The sequence below is a fragment of the Blennius ocellaris genome (assembly GCF_963422515.1).
Source record: "Blennius ocellaris genome assembly, chromosome: 17".
In the NCBI taxonomy this organism is placed as follows: domain Eukaryota; kingdom Metazoa; phylum Chordata; class Actinopteri; order Blenniiformes; family Blenniidae; genus Blennius; species Blennius ocellaris.
Window position 1 is genome coordinate 7730033 of NC_137666.1, and position 19134 is coordinate 7749166.

The window sequence follows — 19134 nt, forward strand, 5'->3', positions numbered from 1 at the left end:
CTGTGTACATTGTGTTTAATAAGTTTTGAATTCTGTTCCCAGGAGGCTGCTGCTTAATAGTGAATTATCCATTCGACCTGACAAGCCACTACATCTGGGCGTGGACTACTTGTTGGTACGATAGGATCTGAGATAATGGCTAAATCGCTGCTCTTCTAACGCTACCTGCAGTTCAAGACTGGGAAACCAAAGAACAACATTTACGGCTGTGCAACAGCCGAGAGCAAAAGTGAGCAGGAATGTCACCGGGCTTCATATCACACAGACCCACATGCACGCACACACACGTGGCCAGATGATCACCTGAAGATATTTATAGGACTCTTTACACCAAATGCAGATGAACAAATAAAAGAACATAATTACTGTTGCAGACTTACCATAACTTTTACTTTTGAATGAAGAACATTGAAATAAACTGAAAGACAAGTAATGATAGCGCTTATTCAACACGTTTCCAATTCATTTCAGAAACAAATGTCACTATAATGCAGTTTAACTCAAGACGAGTGCAACCCACAATTTGGAAGTGATTATATAGTTTAAAAAATATATATCTCCTGTCATATCAAACAAAACTAAGCAATATTACATTTGTAAGATATATGGCAGAAGTGTTCAGCTGCTATATGAAGAGACATATCACCAATTGTTATTAAGTATTTTCTGAGCTACTTTTTTGTTAACGTTTTCTGGGAAAATGGAAAAAGCTGCTTGTGGTCCTGGAAGAGGATCCCGCTGATGCGCCAAAGTAAACAATGACTGCAATATTTTGCACAACCAAAATAGCCAAATATGCTGATGTGCATGTGTAAAATCTCCTGATTATTAGACACAACAGTGTCAGGGAGCAGTCTCAGTCTCTCTGCCGCACACACACACACGCGCGCACACGCACACGCACACGCGCGCACACACACTCGGCTGTGGGTGTGACCGTCCCCATTAGGAATGCAGTAGCGTGTGGTTCCAGCCCTGCACATCGTGACACACTGTAAACGCTCAGTGAGGTTGGTCGCTCAGTTTCACTGTACCTTCAGCTTGGCGCACTGAAACGGCAGACACTGACTTTCAGGAGGACATCAGGAAAATATAAGAAAACTGAGGCAACATTACATTACACTATTTAAGAGACAGGTTTCGGGTTTTTTTTGATTACTTAGAATTTTGAACTTTTCATGTCAAACCTGCTAAACTGCCACAAGAAAAATTTCCGTCAGACTCAACTCTCAGTTACTTTTATTTGTTACTTGTGGAATATGTTTTTGCAGTTTGGACCCGGAGAGCCTGTAAGCGGATTTTGACCGTCGACTCAGTTTGAACAACTAAATCCAAAATTCATTTGATTCTTTTTTTGTCCGCTTTTTTTTTTCTTCCTCTGGACAACAAACAAACAAAAAAATGTGAAGTTATGATCTAAAAAGAGATCCAGAGCTGGCTTCATTGACAAGCAGCTGACAAGATGATGAAGTGGAGTTTGATGTGCAGCGACAACAGAGTGACTGCTGCTTCATATTCTGGAGGAAAAAAAATCTTTTACCGAGTTACACAGAACCACAAAGGTAAGACACCCTCTGATCATTCACACTGTAAATAATCAGACCATGTTGTTGAACAGCGTGGGAAGTGACTGTAATGTAAAATTGCAGTTTATGTTTTCAATAAATCTGGTTTCTCAGCTTCAAATACATCCAGAGGGTCTCAGCATGTCTCATCTTCAATGCACAGTTTTTCAAATGTAGACTTGTTTATTGCTGAATCATACAACACAGTCAGTGCTGAATGGTAAAGTCCGGTGACAGGACGCAAATTAATCTATGATGGTCTAAATGTACTGTTGAATAATAGTAATTATGTTGAATAGCTGCTGAGAGGCAACTTCAGTGTCTGTGTGTTTGACTTTGATCTGTTCATTATCAGTTGTGGTGATCAGTTTTACAAGAAATACACGTCAATCAATCCTTTAAATCTGTTTTAATGCAGTTTTAGTCCTATAGCGCCGAAACAAAATAGCTGTTTCTTGACAAATGCAAGCAACAATGGAAAGGCCAACGTTTTTATTAGGAAGAAACCTCTTCTCCTTGCAGGTTTGAAAATAATGAGAGGAAAGGCTAGGATACTGAACAACAAACAAATAAATTGGCTACAGACAGCAAGCTAACCCATTTTGGAAACCTAAAATGTCCTGCTGAGCAGTGACAGTGGCCATGTTTTGTCTAAAACTGAGGATCACAGCCTGGATCGTTTCTGCACGATACCTGCTCGGGCAGAAAACAAACAAACAAACTATCAAACACTTAGCATATGAACTGTCTTTCAGTGAAACTAGTGCCCCCACCCACCTCCCCAGGGCGACACCGACCTTTGACCTCACACTGTAGAGAGCCAAGTTATGACCCACGTTCTCTGCAAAGATCTATACACTATTGATTAAACCCTGTGAACTGTGTCCATCAATCCGCAAAGTGAACAGACTTCCACTGCTCTGATCACATTTGGAGGTCGGCAGGAAACATTGATGCTCTGTTATGTAAAGTGAAAAAAAAAAAAAACACTGACGTGACTGAAGCAAGCATACCACGTGGACATTATCAAACACCACCACACATCAAGGGACACTTGTTAAGAGTAGTTCATTACTTTTTCTGTTGGAAGGCAGGACCAGACAGTGGATTTTGGGTGCAGAAACTGCATAGGATATGCATCCTATTGAGGGGAGGCTCCATTTCTCACAGTACTTCTCTGACCCTGCAGGTTAGAAACTAGTAAAAGAACATAATAATGCATTTCAAACTTGTTGTCACATTTTGTGAAGGCTTTTACTGAGTTTTAACTAGTCAAGGCCATCAAGGCCTCCTTTATTTGTGCTTCCAGATAGTTTTCAACCAGAGCTGACGATAGACTGTCGTGTGAAAAGTAGGTTTATCTGATGAATCATGTTTACCAGATGATAACCGTGAGAACAGGTCAGTGATGCCAATGTGGCCATATGTGACAATTCAAGGACCGCTTACATGTTATCATCATGATGACTGGTATACAGTTTATCACCTTTGATCACAATCCAAGTGAGCTGAAAGATGCTGCTGACCACTGGCCTCCAGCTGCTTTACAATATGTTTTTGAATTTGGACTTCAGATAATTCCCAAATATAAATAAGGTTGATAGGTTGCACAAGAGTTCAGTGTCAATCCATTTGACTTGTCACATATCCCGTAAAAATGTCTCCCTTTGGAGCAGCTGAATATAATCTTAGTTCAATCGGTTTTTTATGTCTGTAGTTCGTTTATAGTTATTCTTATTTCTTCTGTTCAGGCAAATAGGCTTTTTTCAACAAACCTTTTTGACATGTTTTAACAATGTTTTGTCTCAGAATTCGATCTTGTTTGAAATAGTTCCCATATATAGGGGTGGAATATTCAAATATATAAAGAGTGCACAAATTCAATTAGTTGTGAGATACTGGAATACATCAGGATAGACGGCGGAATACATGCTTCCTTTGGTTTACATGTTTTATCTTTCAACATGTCAGTTTTATTTCATCTGAATTAGTTTCTTGGCTAATGAATTGAATAACATTCAATCTCTCTTTTTTCTTTTAGTATGTTTCTTTTAGAATTTTGAAATATTTCTTTGCTCGCCTCGATCCAGAAGCATTAATTTAAGTGAGTTTAACCAAGACACTTGTTTTAAGCTGATAAATATCATGTTTATCAATAATTAAGGGATTTCCTTCCTGACAAGAATTTTTTTTAGTTCAAACACACTTACTAGTACTAGTATAATACCAAACAATGCTATAACTAATCTGTCTAAACATATTTTCCAGAAGGAATGGTAAGTTGCATTTGTCAACCTGTTGTATTCATTGTTGTCTATTTTCTTTGCTCTTATGCCAAGTCTGATTTCTGACTGTGGAAAAATATACTTCATCACAAAAGAATATAAGAACAACTTTCAGCCTAAAATCAATATTCAAATGTCAACCCTGGATCCCTCTTTTTGAGTTAATACTTGGGTTGAATTGACTGCAGTTTGAAGTTGTGGTCATTTTGACTGTTTGAATTCAGTGATATTTGATGATAATGTGTATTTTTCCAGTCTTGTGTATATCTACAACTTTTCCAACAGGTCAGGCTGTTGTGGGGATTCGATTTTGTTGTGCCGTCAGATTTATGAGATAATTCGATTATAGAAATGAATAACATCCATCTTTCGTATGGTATTTTTATTGTAAAAATGAATTGTAAAATTATAAAAATGTCATATCATTGATTTTAGCCTGGGTAATTTAAGTACAATGGTTTTGTCTTCAATAACAGTAAACTATAAATTGGTTCGATTTGAACCAGCATGTTGTGATTTGGTGGCAAAATGCATTTAAGTGAGCTTGAAACAAACCGATGGAATTTATATAACAATTACAGCAAATAGTTCAAAATAAAACATTTGTTGTAGGGGTTATTTTACTCTAACAAATTGCATGATGAAATGTTCCGACTCAACAAAAAAGCATAGGATACATCATTACTGTGTCAGTGAGTGTTTGAGACAAAACCAGTCATTGTTACTGATACAAATGATGTGACGGCTGAAAACATCCTCTCTTCTACCTCAAGCACCTCTCCTCTTTTACACCAGGCAAGAAGGTTTGCTGAGCTTGCACCATGAGCTAATGTCTATCATTGATGGTCTAAACCCTTACTTTCACTTTTCTTACATTGGAAGCCCAGAGGTACCGGTAAATTACAAAAGTAGGAACAGATAATCCACTAGTGTTATTGGTGCTGTTGTATAGTTGAAGGATTTTTCTTATTCCAGCTAAATTCTGATTATTATCTATGGACAGCAAAAACAGAAGAATATATTCAAATACATTTTGAAAAGACGGTGGGAGCACATTGATATCCTTTCTATTCTAGTAATGATTTTTGGATGGTGGCATTTTGCTGTATATGGAGTTTCTCTTTTGAATTTTTTTATGGATTCTAGCATTCACTGTAAATCCCAGTAGAACATTCCTCTCCGTTATGAATACCTGAACTGCAGCACATTTATTCATCCATCTTTTCTGCAGATACAATCATCTACACGTAGATTTGTAAAGATTTCAAGCATTTACAGTTTGTTAAACAGTTCAGTCTGAAAGACTCTCAGCCAACCCTCTTACACCTGGGTTTCATCTGAGAACTGACAAAGCTTCAGACCTAATTCTGGTTCAGCATCACTTCCAACAACTTTTTCTGCTGGCGAGGGTGTGTCTGATCCTCCCTGTGTGTCAGGACTACATACTTCACATAACAGTTCTGCCACTCCCGAAAGGCTCGTTAGACCATTCCACATGAAACACTAACCTGTTGTCTCCTACTGGCACTGGTGCCAACTTTCAGCGCTCTGACAGAGTCATGATTCCGTCATTAATCAACTCCTCCTGTTATAACCACAGAAAAATCCTGTGTCGAGCAGACAGCGACGAGTTACAGGTTTAACTGATGACCAAATATACAGTATCAGGGCTCCATCAAGATAGAGAACGATGCTATTTGGGAAGCATGTGAGCAAATCTGTAAAATGTCTCTGACTGTAAGATAATTGTGAAATGACAAACTCCCTATTTTGTATTCATCTATTGAGTATCAGTCTTCCATGAGTGTTTTGTTTAAGCAGGCAAAGTTGGTGCAAATGCAACATTTCAAAAAATGAATAAAGAGGAACACTTGAAACAAACCTTTTTTTTTAAATAGTAAAGTAAACATGTAGGCGCCTTAGTGCAAAAATCCTTCACGTGAGCTTCAAATAAACAGGAAGACTGTGAGTATATTTAATGCTAAAGATCTTAATTTAATATTTGAATTGAAAAAAACTCCTCCAAGTACAAATATGTTTGTAAGTTGGACATTCAACCCTTATGCAAATATTAGAAAGGAGAATTGTAAGGTAATGAAATAAAGATTTTTAGACCTGAACATGAAAACGCAATACAATGGTACAAATATAAGTGTATTTTAAATACAAATGGGCTCTTATAATTCAACAGTGCATCCATAAGCTCAACTTGATTTGTTGCTAACTTCTATTTTATTGTTGTAGCTGGACTTTAATGTGTTTATAAGTCAGAAATGACTAAATGGCACTTGGTGGTATTTAAGTCAAAAACTGAATTTATAAACTGAACAATACAAGCTTAAAACATTGAAAGAAACAATTGATCGAAAGATGGAAAATAAACAAAGAAGCCTTTATCATCTATTGAAAAGTTACTTGGAAAGTGAGAGTTTTCTATTTATAATCAGTTGGTGGCTTTTTACAACAATTGCTTTGTTTCTGGGGGAAAAAAAAACAAAAACCCAACAGAGGATCAACTGTGTTTTAAGTCAAGTCCTTGGAAAAAAAGAAAAAAAAAAGTCAAAAGCACACGGCGATGGAAATGCACTGAGCCACACCTTGTGACTCAACTGGGAGAACAAGAACTATTCCAGTTGTTTGTCGTGTTACTCACACCCAGTGTGTCTGTGCGTGTGCATGCAATCATGTTTGTGTGTCATTCAGTGTAAATAATGCATTATTTTGTATTTGCATTTAACATTTCACTGGGAAGTCGAAAAAAATCAAACTTTCATACCAGTGGAAATATTTGGGGCGCGAAGGAAGATAGATTTGAAGATTGATAGATTTTGTAGAACACGGCAGCATTTTGTTTTATTGGAATTTAATATGTTGCAAAGTATTACGAGAAATATAATAAAAATGAATGGGCAGGACAATCTTCAATCGTTCTAATTTGCCAAAACTTTGCGGTGAAGCCAAATTGTGGGGGACACTTTGACTCTAAATGCTAACAACAGTTTTCCCAAGTTTGAATTAAATTCATTAAAGGGTCTTATCATGGTTTTCTTTGACTTTATCATCTAATTGCGATAAACCTTAAAGCAGGCAATGCCTTTCCCCCAGTGGAGGCCCAACTAACCAGATTGGAAACAGAATTAAACCACATCATTGACCACAGTGAAAAATCTAATCATACATGTCAAGATCTCAGAGTTGCTGATTCGTCTCGAACAAGCTTCCCTCATTACCAGCAATACTTCATGTCAATATGTGTCTTTCTATCTGTCCCTCTGTCCAATCAGCAGTTGAGGTGAGGTCCCTGCTGTAACCATGGCCTCCCGCCTAAAGCAGCCTGGGGGGCGGGGCCTGTCGTCCATATTCTCCTGCTGCTTCAAGGAAAGTGATCAACCAGAAATCAAACACTTCCAAGTGAACAGCGACGCCATGGCGATGATGGAGCCCACCCTGCCCATGCCTCCCGCTCAAGAGCTCGATTCCATGTTCGCTGAGCTGGTGGTGCGTAAGAACACAGTCCATGCAAACATCTAGAATGTCATGTGTCTTATCTTCCTAAATTCCCCTCCATATCTCACTCTGTAACAGGGTGAGCTGGATCTGTCTGAGGAGCACAGGGCTGCCATGTTTGCTTTGCCGGCAGAGAAAAAATGGCACATCTACTGTAGTAAGAAAATGGTAAGACAATTTGAACTGTAACAATGCGTACTGCTGTTAACACGCAAATGGATGTGTCTGTTTAAATGTGACGTGAGCCAAGCAGTTGCATCAATGGAAAAATTAGAGAAGTTCAAAGCTTGTTTGTTCTGACATTCATTCATTGTTGTCGTGTACCGCCACTGAATTACTCAGCGTTGTCTAAACTTCCCCATGATGACTGACACATACCAGCACAAACCATCATGTCTGCATACTGAAACCGATCGTGAAGTGTCCCGAGGCATCATCACTGCCTCGCCAACATACATGTCTCCTCACCTCATTAGCACGTTAGTGAACTGGGATCAGAGTGATGCCTTTTCCCAAGGATCAATTAGTTTATTGATTTCTGAGGAGGAATCCCAATTAAAGGAGCCCCTGCTCTTTGTGCATTTCAGGAAGCAGAGGAGCAAATGGGGGCAAACAAGTGGCCAGAGTTTTATATTGACCAGCTCAGGACCATGGCTGCTGTGAGTAACTCGTATATTCATTTTTCCATCCAGTCCTTCTACTACACATGCATGCACACACATATTTTACTAACATTTCTCTCCTTGGTTAATAAGACTGCAAACTCTCCATTACTGCTTTGTGACAGAAAAAGTGGCAAGTTGTGAGGGGTTGATTTTTTTTTTCTCTCTTTCCAGAGAAAGACCTTCCTAATGGTGGATAATGAAAATGATCAGGGGAGACGTCAAGTGGTTGAAGGCCTGAAAACAGCACTGCGGACACAGCCAATGAGGTATACCATGACTTCTAGATTACACATTTCTCACTGAAAAGACTTTACCCTAACCCACCACTCTGGCTGATCTTCAGCTTCGTCACACGGTTCATTGACTTTGATGGCCTGTCCTGTATCCTGAATTTCCTCAAGTCAATGGACTACGAGACCAGCGAATCTCCAATTCACACCTCGCTGATTGGCTGCATCAAAGCCCTGATGAACAACTCTCAGGGCCGAGCTCATGTCCTCGGACACAGCGAAAGCATCAACATCATCGCACAAAGCCTCGCAGCTGAAAACATCAAAACCAAGGTGTGTACATGCAGGACATTTGTTTTCGAGTTTCCTCCAATAGCTTGTTTTCAATATACCTAAAATGTGAAAAGTGTGATGTTAATACTGTATTTGTCTTTATCAAATGAAGATTAAAACACACATTATAAGCAATCTGTGCTAAAAACTAAGGCTGTTCCTGCCTCTGTAGTTTGCATATATCAACTTCTACTTTTATTCTAATAAGAACTGTTGTCGGCTTCAATAAAGTTGTGATTAATTACCAAATTTATGTTGCTTCAATATAGTGTCCTGTGCTTTTGTGTGCTGATTATTTGGAATAATTGGACCAGATCAGATATGGTTTGTTTGTATTGGTTTTTTTTTTAACATATACAAACACTTCTGCATTCGGTCAGATGTGAATCCAATTGGAATGCACGTTATTAGAATATTCTTTTGTTCTTATGTGCAAATGCTGATGGTGTTTTCTCTTCTCAGATTGCAGTTCTGGAGATCCTTGGTGCCGTGTGTTTGGTGCCAGGAGGCCATAAAAAAGTCCTTGAAGCCATGCTGCACTATCAGAAATTCGCCTCAGAGAGAACTCGTTTTCAGGTCTGTTGGTCATTTGTGTGATTCCATCAGTTTACCTGATTAAAGATGTTTATTTGCATAGGAACAAGTCTGCAGCATGAATCAATGATGACACAACATGATTTTAAAGCCAGAGCTAATCTGCAACGACCTCTCCCTGCTTGGACTTAACAAAAACAACAAAAAGCTCAAGTGACAATGCAAAATGCAAACAATTAAATACATAGTTTGTGCCAAACATGTTTGCATGCAATGAACAATACACTGCCATTATAGAAACAGATTTTTTTTTTTGCTGCTGTTACTTCAGCTTTTATACATTCACTGATGGACTGATGGGAGGTCTGGTAAAAATACTTTTGTGACATATTAATGTGTTAATTTCAATCTCAAATTCACTTTTATTAAATTTGTTTTTACCACATTTGGATCAGGAATACAATCAGCAGGAATTTGAGAGCGAATGAGAGTGAACTGATAAATTGATTGTGTGTTTCCGTACAGAACCTTCTGACAGACTTGGACAGATCGACGGGTCGCTATCGAGATGAAGTGAATCTGAAGACAGCCGTCATGTCCTTCGTGAATGCCGTGCTCAGCCAGGGAGCAGGAGAGGTGAGCAACTGTCACGATTCAACAGAAACCATCAGAAATCATTTGGAGTTCACTTCAGATTGTATTTTCAAAATCACGAGTGCCGACATTCCAACTGTTCCACTGTTGTGCAGACCAGTCTAGAGTTTCGTACCCACCTGCGGTATGAGTTTCTGATGTTGGGGATTCAGCCTGTCATTGACAAACTCCGCTCTCATGAAAATGCCACACTGGACAGGTAGAGACCTGCACAACAATTGTGCGATAATTCCTAACTATTATTGCTGATCAAACAACATGTAGAAGATTGTTTTGCTTCAATTCAAAGATTTTTTTTTTATATCAGTGGTGTTGTTTTCCTCCAGGCATCTGGACTACTTTGAGTTGTTGAGGAACGAAGATGAACTTGTGCTGTCCAGACGCTTTGATTCAGTGAGTTTTTATATGATATTGTTCAAGTGTGTTATTTTACTAACGCATTCTTTATTCAACACACACGACTCAGTCATAACAAGTTTGTGAATGTTGATGAATTTTTAGTGTTCCTTGTTGAGAAAAGACATCATTACAATTTGAATTTCAATATTACGTTTCTTTTTTTTTTCTTCACATTTAACTCAGACCCATATTGAAACTAAAAGTGCCGGCCTGATGTTTGAGCTGATCAAGAAGAAACTGAACCACACTGAAGCTTATCCTCACCTCCTGTCTGCGCTGCAGCACATTCTCATGATGCCCTGTAAGAGCAGCTCCCTTTCTTTCTTGATTCATGTTCTACACTGAGGCTTGCTCGTAGAGGGTTCGCAGTGTCCTGACTATTGTTTCCTTCGTGGACAGATAAGCAGAACAGTGTAACTCTCCAGTACTGGGTGCTGTTGGACCGCATCATTCAGCAGCTGGTTCTGCAGAGTGACAAAGGTGAAAACCCTGACGCCGCCCCGCTGGAGGACTTCAACGTTAAAAAAATTGTTTCCAAGTAAGAGGTCCTCCTGTTTGATTTTTTTCCTTCTTCTTTTGGGTTTAAGGGCAGTTTACATCCATAAAGTTGCATGACCACCATCTGCTGCTTTTATCTATCTACGTTGCTTCCCGATGCTCTCGTCGTCCCCCACTGTCTTATGAGCAGCTTTTTGAACCTGATGACCGTTTCCCTTCTGATTCTTCTTCTTCACCTGGAAGCTGCACCACCTCCATCCACTGGTTCTACTTTGTCTATACTATTCACACCGCTCTATACTTTCCCCCCCGATAGTCGCCATTTAAACATCTTCTGCCCCTCCTCTTCCTTCACAACCCAGTATTTCCTTCACTCCTCCCCCTTCTCTCCTCAATCCCACCATCATATTACTTCTTTCACTCCCATACATATATGTGGCACTCCACCAATGAATTCCTCGAAGATAAATAAGAATTTTTGTTTTCTTTCGTATATGCTGGGATAGGCTGTCTTTTCCTAGAGTGGCAAAAACGAAAACAAAGTTAGTTCTAACTACAGCCCCTTCTGTTCATTGGTATTTTATTTGTGCTTTACTGAGTGTTGTTTCATTTGATTAGAGGATGAACTGATTTGACTCAGTAAAGCTCTTCACTTGATAACTGCCTGGTACCAGTTCATTATGTCAGGTTTTGATGAAAGTTTACATCAGTTGTGTTTGTGTTTCCAGGCTGGTGAAGGAGAACGAGACAAAACACTGGAAAGATGAAGCTGAAAAAATAAGAAAAGGTAAACATACCTGGACATCCATATGCGTGTGGTTGATGTGTAGGAACATATTAAAGGACAAATGCACACTAAATAAAAAATGAAAGTTCAATAAATCACAACTACCCTTACATTTCTGATGTTTTTTATAAATGTTTGTTTAATATCACCATGTTAATAACATATATTACATTAGAATCTATAATTAAAATGCTGAAATTTATGGGACATTTTGGCTGGGCTTGTCACGAACCAATCATCCTCACAGCTTTCTGTTCAACCTCTCTCTTAACTTCAACTCCAGTTTGTGAAATATACCGACCACTTGGCTGTCTCATGGTCTTTTCTACGCAGAGCACCAGAACTTACTGCAGCGTTTTGAAAAGAAAGAAAGGGAGTGTGAAGTGAAGAACAAAGAGAAAGAAGACATGGTAGTGATGCTGGACAAAATCAAAGACAAGTTGGAACGAGGGAACAACGACCTCAAAGAATCCAAACTGCAGGTGGCAGAACTCCAGGCTCGACTGCAGCAACTCTCCTCTGTGAGTCTTTGTTTGTTTTTGTTATAAATATTTTCAATTTGGTGACTAAATGTTATGATGCATGAACTGAAGATCGACTTATTCATTCAGTCTCTTCTTCTGGTGTTAGTCCTCCAGCGTTCCAGGAGGACCTCCAGTCACCTCGACTGGTTTACCTCCAGGTCCTGCTGGTTCATCCGTCCCTGGTCCTCCACCCCCGCCTCCTCCGCCACCACCGCCTCCTCCTCCAGGTGGCCCTCCAGCTTTCGGCAATGGTCCAATTCCCCCTCCACCTCCTCCAGGAGGTCCCCTGGGAATCTTCAAGCAGAAGAATATCCCCCGACCATCTAATCCTATGAAGTCATACAACTGGAGCAAACTGCCTGAGGTACAGCCACGGTTGTTACTAGAAGACGTTACTTTTGCTACAATTCTTCTCGTCTAAATACAACACACACACTATATTGCTCAGACACCACTTACTATTAGTTCCTCATCACCACATACATTTTTAAATCTTATTGGAAACATGTATGACAATGTTTGATGGAGTGAATGTAACTTATTTTGTGTTATATCAGTAAAGTCCAATTACTCAACCACCGTGAAGTCAGCGTGACATCAGGAAAAATTCAAAATTGTTGAAAACTCCTTAAGTAGACTCACCCTATCTGTCTGATGCTGTTGTTTCATCCATCCACATCAACATTCACAATGGCAATGTCTTTGGGTTGTTTTTTTTTTTTTTTGTTAATCTCATGTAGCTTCTTTAACATACATTTTACAAAATTTGATGGTATGTTTAGAGCTGTTTGATCGACTCCAGTAAGCCATGACGTTGAGTTGGATAAGGAAATGTAGAGATTCATGGAGTTTATCAAATGACAAAATGGTGAACTCTGTGAGAGTTAGAAACTGTGAGAAATAGAAATAGGCTATTAAAAAAAATAAATAAATGTCATGTTGATTAACTATATCACTTTCTGTTTCAGAACAAGACAGAAGGAACCATCTGGAAAGAGATTGATGATCTGAATGCCTTTAAAGTTTTAGACCTTGAGGAGTTCCAGAAGACTTTCTCAGCCTACCAGAAGCCACAAGTAACATACGTCCCACACATGCTGACTTTCCCACTACTAAACCAGAAATAATTTACTTTTTAGTAGAGTGCCAAATTCTACAAAATCATCTCATAGTATTTACTGTTCAAATACAAAGTTTTATCAGTTTTTTACCATTGAAATACAAACTTTTGTCAGCTGATTCATATCATATTCATATCATATCAGTTTTATAATGACATGCTATGAAGCTACTTATGATAAGACAGCAAACACCAACATTGATAAATATTGCAAGAATAAAAAAAAAACATACTTTTAATGTCGATGCCTTTTATAAATAGGTGGGACTGTGTTGTGGGCATGATTTTATAATAGTAATGCAGTTGTTGTTGTTGTTGTTGCTTATTCTGTAATAGCAGAAGGACAATGAAGACGACCACGCTATTGCGAAGAAAGTGAAGGAGCTGTCAGTAATCGACGGTCGCAGAGCACAGAACTGTAACATCCTGCTCTCAAGGTCTGTGTGTGTGTGTGTGTGTGTGTGTGTGTGTGTGTGTGTGTGTGTGTGTGTGTGTGTGTGTGTGTGTGTGTGTGTGTGTGTGTGTGTGTGTGTGTGTGTGCGCGTGCGCGTGTGTGCAGGTACAATGTCATTAACTGGAGTGAGAGACAATATCATATTTAATATATTCATTTTACACTATATTAAAGTGAAATACTGTCCACATGAACTTGGATATGAGGAATCTTTTTATTTATTTTCTAAGAGGCCACTGACATTTCGAGTGTCTTGATTAATTTCAAGCAGACAATCCTGGTAATACTACAAGTGGTTGTGTTGGTTGTTGATGGAATTCTACTTGGGCTGTTTCTTAACTCAGGGTATCAAAAGCAAATAAATAAAAAAAAATACTCAACCTTTCTCTTCCAGGCTGAAGCTGACTAATGACGAGATCCGTCAGGCCATCTCTACAATGGATGAACAGGAAGACTTGCCAAAAGACATGCTGGAGCAGGTGTTACAATACACATGATAACACACACAGCACACTTTAAAGATGGACAGTATTTAATCAGCCACCACAGTCTGTATTAAAATTCAATTACCTGTTAATGTGCAGTGTAAATGGGCATGTTTGTACAATACATGGCCATCTATAATCACTTTATCACCAAGAATACAAGTCCTGAGGCTCAGCGGAATTACTGGAACGCTGTTCAATGTGTATGGCTCACATGAGGAAGAGTTTGATAATAATACTGTAAATAACATTAAGGTTTTTTTTTTTTTTTTCATTTAATGCCTTACTATTCTCTGTTTGTAGCTTCTAAAATTTGTTCCTGAGAAGAGTGACATTGAATTATTGGAGGAACACAAGCATGAGCTGGATCGTATGGCCAAAGCAGACCGTTTTCTATTTGACATGAGCAGGTAAACATCAAAATACACAGCGAAAGAAAGACTAACCTCTTGTAATCAAATAGCAAAATTCTCCATTATTATTTTCTTGGGGCAAAATTGTCATCTGTTTTCACCCACAGAATCAACCACTATCAGCAGAGGCTGCAGTCCCTCTACTTCAAAAAGAAGTTTGCAGAAAGAGTGGAAGATGTCAAACCTAAGCTGAAAGGTACACTTTTATCATCCCGATAGTCACTCACATGGAACTCTTTAATGAAATGTGTTCCATCTTATCCAATTCTACAAATGAAAATGAATGTATTTCTCCCTCACATATGTCAATAACTCAATGTCTTTAAAGGTGCAAGGAATGGAATTAGGTCTCACAGGAGTACTAAGTTTCTGTTCAGTCCAACTTTGAATTTTTGTTCAAAGCTGAATTTTTGTTAGTCTCAAGTTACTAATCAAGACCTCATGTTTTCTTTACTATTTTCCATTTAGCTATATAACTAAGGGCAGACTATATCTAGGTTTAGCACCCTTAAAAGATCATTGGACTTTAAGCAGCAGACATCCCCACTTACAGATTAACCAACAGCACCTCACCTTATGACCAACAAACATGGGATGTCATGTATGTCTACACTCTTCAGAAAAACACAAACAACTCCTATATCGATGATGGTAGGAGAGTTTAACTTTCGCTGTGTTAGCAGTTAGCATTGCCATCATATGATGTCTCTGTGGTAAATGTGGTGGAGCTGTGAGGCCTTTTCTTCTACCCTTGTGTTGTTTGTTCCATTGAGGTACTCTCAGATTTGACTGAGTTGAGGCGCTTGCAAGGTCATTCTTTGTTTGTCTCTGTGGTGTCAGCTCTGTCTCTGGCGTCCAGAGAGGTGGTACGGAGTAGGAGTCTACGTCAGCTCCTCGAAGTGGTGCTGGCCTTTGGAAACTACATGAACAAGGGGCAGCGAGGAAACGCCTATGGATTTAAACTGGCCAGTCTCAACAAGATAGCTGATACCAAGTCCAGCATCGATAGGTACGATTCAGTCTAAAACTTTCAAATTCAGGACATATCCTTACACATCAGTGTTTGTTACTGTAACGCCTACTTCCATTAGACTGAATGGGTTCCAATGAATGTATATGTGGTGTGTGTGTTTTATAGAAATGTCACTCTGCTCCACTACCTGATCACTGTGTTGGAAAGAAAGTACCCAAAGGTGGTTACTTTCAGTGAAGACTTACAGAACGTCCCAGAAGCTGCAAAAGTCAAGTGAGAAGTGACTGATATGAATACATGACGGAACTAATCACAACACTAGCAAGTGCAATCTGAATTACTAATAAGACATTTGTTATCTTCTCTCTCTCCGTCTCTGTCTCTCTCTCGCTATGCAGTATGACAGAGTTGGAAAAAGAAATTAACAATTTGAGATCTGGCCTGAAGAGTGTTGAGGCAGTGAGTGTGTCCAGTTGTTTTTCATTGAATAAATATAACCAAATGTATGTGGAAAATAGCATGTTTGATGAGAGTGTGTCTGGACACGTAAGTCTGACTTCTGTTTGTTCGTCTGCAGGAGCTGAAGTATCAGCAGACTCAGACTGCTCAGCGTCCTGCTGATAAATTTGTTTCTGTGGTCAGTCAGTTTGTCACTGTGGCCTCGTTCAGCTTCTCTGAGGTGGAGGAGTCGCTCACTGAGGCCAAAGAACTGGTGAGTGGCTAACGCACACTTTTTTCTAATTTTACAACTGCAAAGTGTTGAAAAGTTGTCTTAACAATTTTTTTTTTAAATGTCAATATGCTATAAAATACAGCCTGCACCTTATTATGACTAGCATGAATTTTTCAATCTCATTACAAGTATTGATTTCAAACTATGAATATTCAGATTTTTGTACCATTATTGAACAACTTGAATGTGCTATTTCTTCTTTTTAAATATACATTCAAGCAACTTAAGCATTGTTTTTTTTTTTTTTTTATATATATAAAACTCAAGCACACAACAGGAAATTAATTTGTGGCCTCGGAAGAGAGGAGATCAAATAGTGACCATCATGTTTCTCGCTCTAGTTTGCAAAGGCACTTGGACATTTTGGAGAAATCTCATCCAATCTGCAGCCCGATGCCTTTTTCGGGATCTTTGACACATTCCTCTCAGCCTTTGCGGAAGCCAGGCAGGACAACGAGAACATGGCCAGACGTAAGGAGCAAGAGGAGAAACGGGCACTACTTGAAGCACAGGTGAGCAGACATTATCGATGATACTAAAGCCATTTGATTTGTTCTGCATGGTCAGTTGACGTATTCTGCACAAACTCTGACGGTTCAGAGGCGACATCAGATCCAAAGTCTGACCGTCAGAGCAATCGTGGACTCAGCCCTCACTAGGTTCTCACCCGTCATCATGTCTCTGTATAATTTCAGCTTAAGAGAGACAGAGAGCTGAAGGCAATGAAAGCCAAAGCAAATGGGGAAGAGGAGGATGGCGAGTTTGATGACCTGGTCTCTGCTCTTCGCTCTGGGGAGGTGTTTGACAAGGATCTGTCCAAGATGACTCGAAGAAAACAGCGGACACACAACTCCTTTGAGACCAACCGGGAGAGACCCGTGACGAAGCTAGACGAATAGCGGGACCTGAGTGTGACTGAAATGCACGAATATCTCAGGGATACTTAACATGGAGTAAATAGGCTGCATTCTGCACATTATATGTATATTGTTGCTTTTTTGTCCATAATAGAGCTTTGAACTTTCATCCAGCTGCCATGTTGTAGACGGGACCAACGATAAAAAAGCTGCTTACGTATGTCCATGAATGTATTTGTCTTAAAATGAGGTTTTGATTAGGCTTGAAGCAGGAGAGAATTACTCTGCTACTGACCAAAAACTAGTAATTAAAGTTTATAGCGGACTGTTTAGTTTTATAAAACTTCCTGTTACTTACAAGGGTTCTGCCACATTGTTACCAGAGGCTTGTTAGATTGCGTCAAGGATTATGCTTTTTATTTGAGTTTACCAGCTGCATTACACAAAAGCAAGATATTCATGTGTCCCTCCAGAAAGGGAAATTAGTGCACATTTAAATATATGACTATAGTGATTTTTTTTTCTTTTTTAAAATCTGCTATTAGCTGCTACTTCGACCAGGGCTCCAAACAAACAAGACCCTGTTCTCATTGGGTCTTCCTGGTAAAATAATAAAAATATTAACAAAACATTGTCTCTGCATAGAACGACGTGTAAAGATTTGTCTGCCAGATCACTTTCTGCACATTTGCATCATCTATCCTCAGTTTGATCACATTTTTTTTTCTGTTCATTTTGTGCACTGTTACAATTTTAACCTGTACAGAGCGGTGTTTTCTATTTGCCTTATGAATCTACCCTGATAAAAGCAATAAGCCAAGATGAAGTCGGGTTTATTATCAAAAGTGAGTACATTTAACATTTTCATCTATCATACTATAAGTTTTACCATTGATTGTTTGGCATGGAATAATATTTATGGCCTTATGAAATGTTCAAATACAAAAACCCCGGCTCAGATCAGTATAATAAAAATGTCAATCAGTAAACCAAATAGACCGCAGAGAAGTTTTCTATTATGTATAAAACAATGTTTTTGATGCAGGAAACTGGTCATTTTAAAAGAAGTTATCTTTTAGTGTTTTGTATTGTCTCAATGTGTGTACATCCACGATAATGAATTGTTGATATTACTGCACAGATGGTTTGCACTGGGATTTTGTTTCCCAAGGAGACAATCAGTTTATCTAACCTACTGTATATTAAGCTTTTCAACCTGCTCAGAGTGAGGTGAGATTATAATTGTATGACTGCATATAAAACAATAAAGTCGTAGGGAACATTATATGCCCATGGCTCAACAAGTACTAGAGTGTACAACTCTAGTACTTGTTGAGCACTGTCGCACAATGCAGTATTAAATCCTGACTCTGTAAACAGGTTTTAAAATGTGTCTTTTTAGGTAGTGTGTACTTGACTTGTGAACACTGAACACATGCATTAAAACACACAAATCTATTCAATTGAGTCTCTTGCATTGTTTGTTCACATGTATGAGCTTTACTGCTACAATATGTTTTCAACTTGACCAAATTAAATTAAAATGATGAACATCTTACATCACTGGTATCAATGTCAATTCAATTCAGGAGTCACATATGACACTGCTTGATATCAATTGAGCCACATTGGTAAAATGATAGCATGGTAACATAGAGATAACAATAACCTTAAGTCAACAGCTAGATTTAGTGTAAAGAAGCATGAGTACATTCTACAAAAGAACTTGCATGCAACAATATCATTCTGAGGAAAGAATGCGAACCACTTTATTCATAAATCCTCTATACTGCTTTATTCTGGGTTCAATCCCAGTTTACTATAGGCATAATATACCTTGTATAGTCCACTAGTCCATCACGGGGCAAACACAGACAGACAACCGCCAAATCACATCAAGGCCAATTCAAGCTATCAAGATAATTAACATCACATGCATGTTTTTGGACTGTGGGAGGAAACCAGAATACCAGGAAAGAAACCTATGGACATGGGAGAACATGTACTGCATTTATTTATCAACGAGGGACATGGAGCGTCTGCATGCGGCTGAAACAATGCAATTTCCTGTAATTGCTCAATAAATTGCCATCATTTTATTTATTCATTAGAACAATC

General features: G+C 38.8%; 1 protein-coding gene across 2 annotated transcripts; it reads left to right on the forward strand.

The window, feature by feature from the left end:
* Positions 1–1035: 1035 nt before the first annotated feature.
* Positions 1036–18433, forward strand: daam1a (dishevelled associated activator of morphogenesis 1a). Of its 2 annotated transcripts, none has more exons than XM_080513263.1 (26): positions 1036–1562; positions 7135–7348; positions 7436–7525; positions 7945–8016; positions 8194–8288; positions 8366–8585; positions 9048–9161; positions 9645–9755; positions 9869–9972; positions 10100–10166; positions 10356–10473; positions 10572–10710; positions 11399–11457; positions 11791–11978; positions 12088–12345; positions 12950–13057; positions 13438–13538; positions 13950–14034; positions 14344–14450; positions 14561–14649; positions 15294–15462; positions 15592–15699; positions 15825–15885; positions 16004–16138; positions 16501–16671; positions 16855–18433. In XM_080513263.1, the coding sequence occupies exons 2-26, from the start codon at positions 7163–7165 to the stop codon at positions 17056–17058; spliced, it is 3159 nt and encodes a 1052-aa protein (XP_080369389.1). In that variant the 5' UTR covers positions 1036–1562; positions 7135–7162; the 3' UTR covers positions 17059–18433. The 2 variants fall into 2 exon arrangements, with proteins under 2 accessions (XP_080369389.1, XP_080369390.1); XM_080513264.1 differs by having other exon boundaries at positions 13441–13538.
* The last annotated feature ends 701 nt before the right edge of the window (positions 18434–19134 follow it).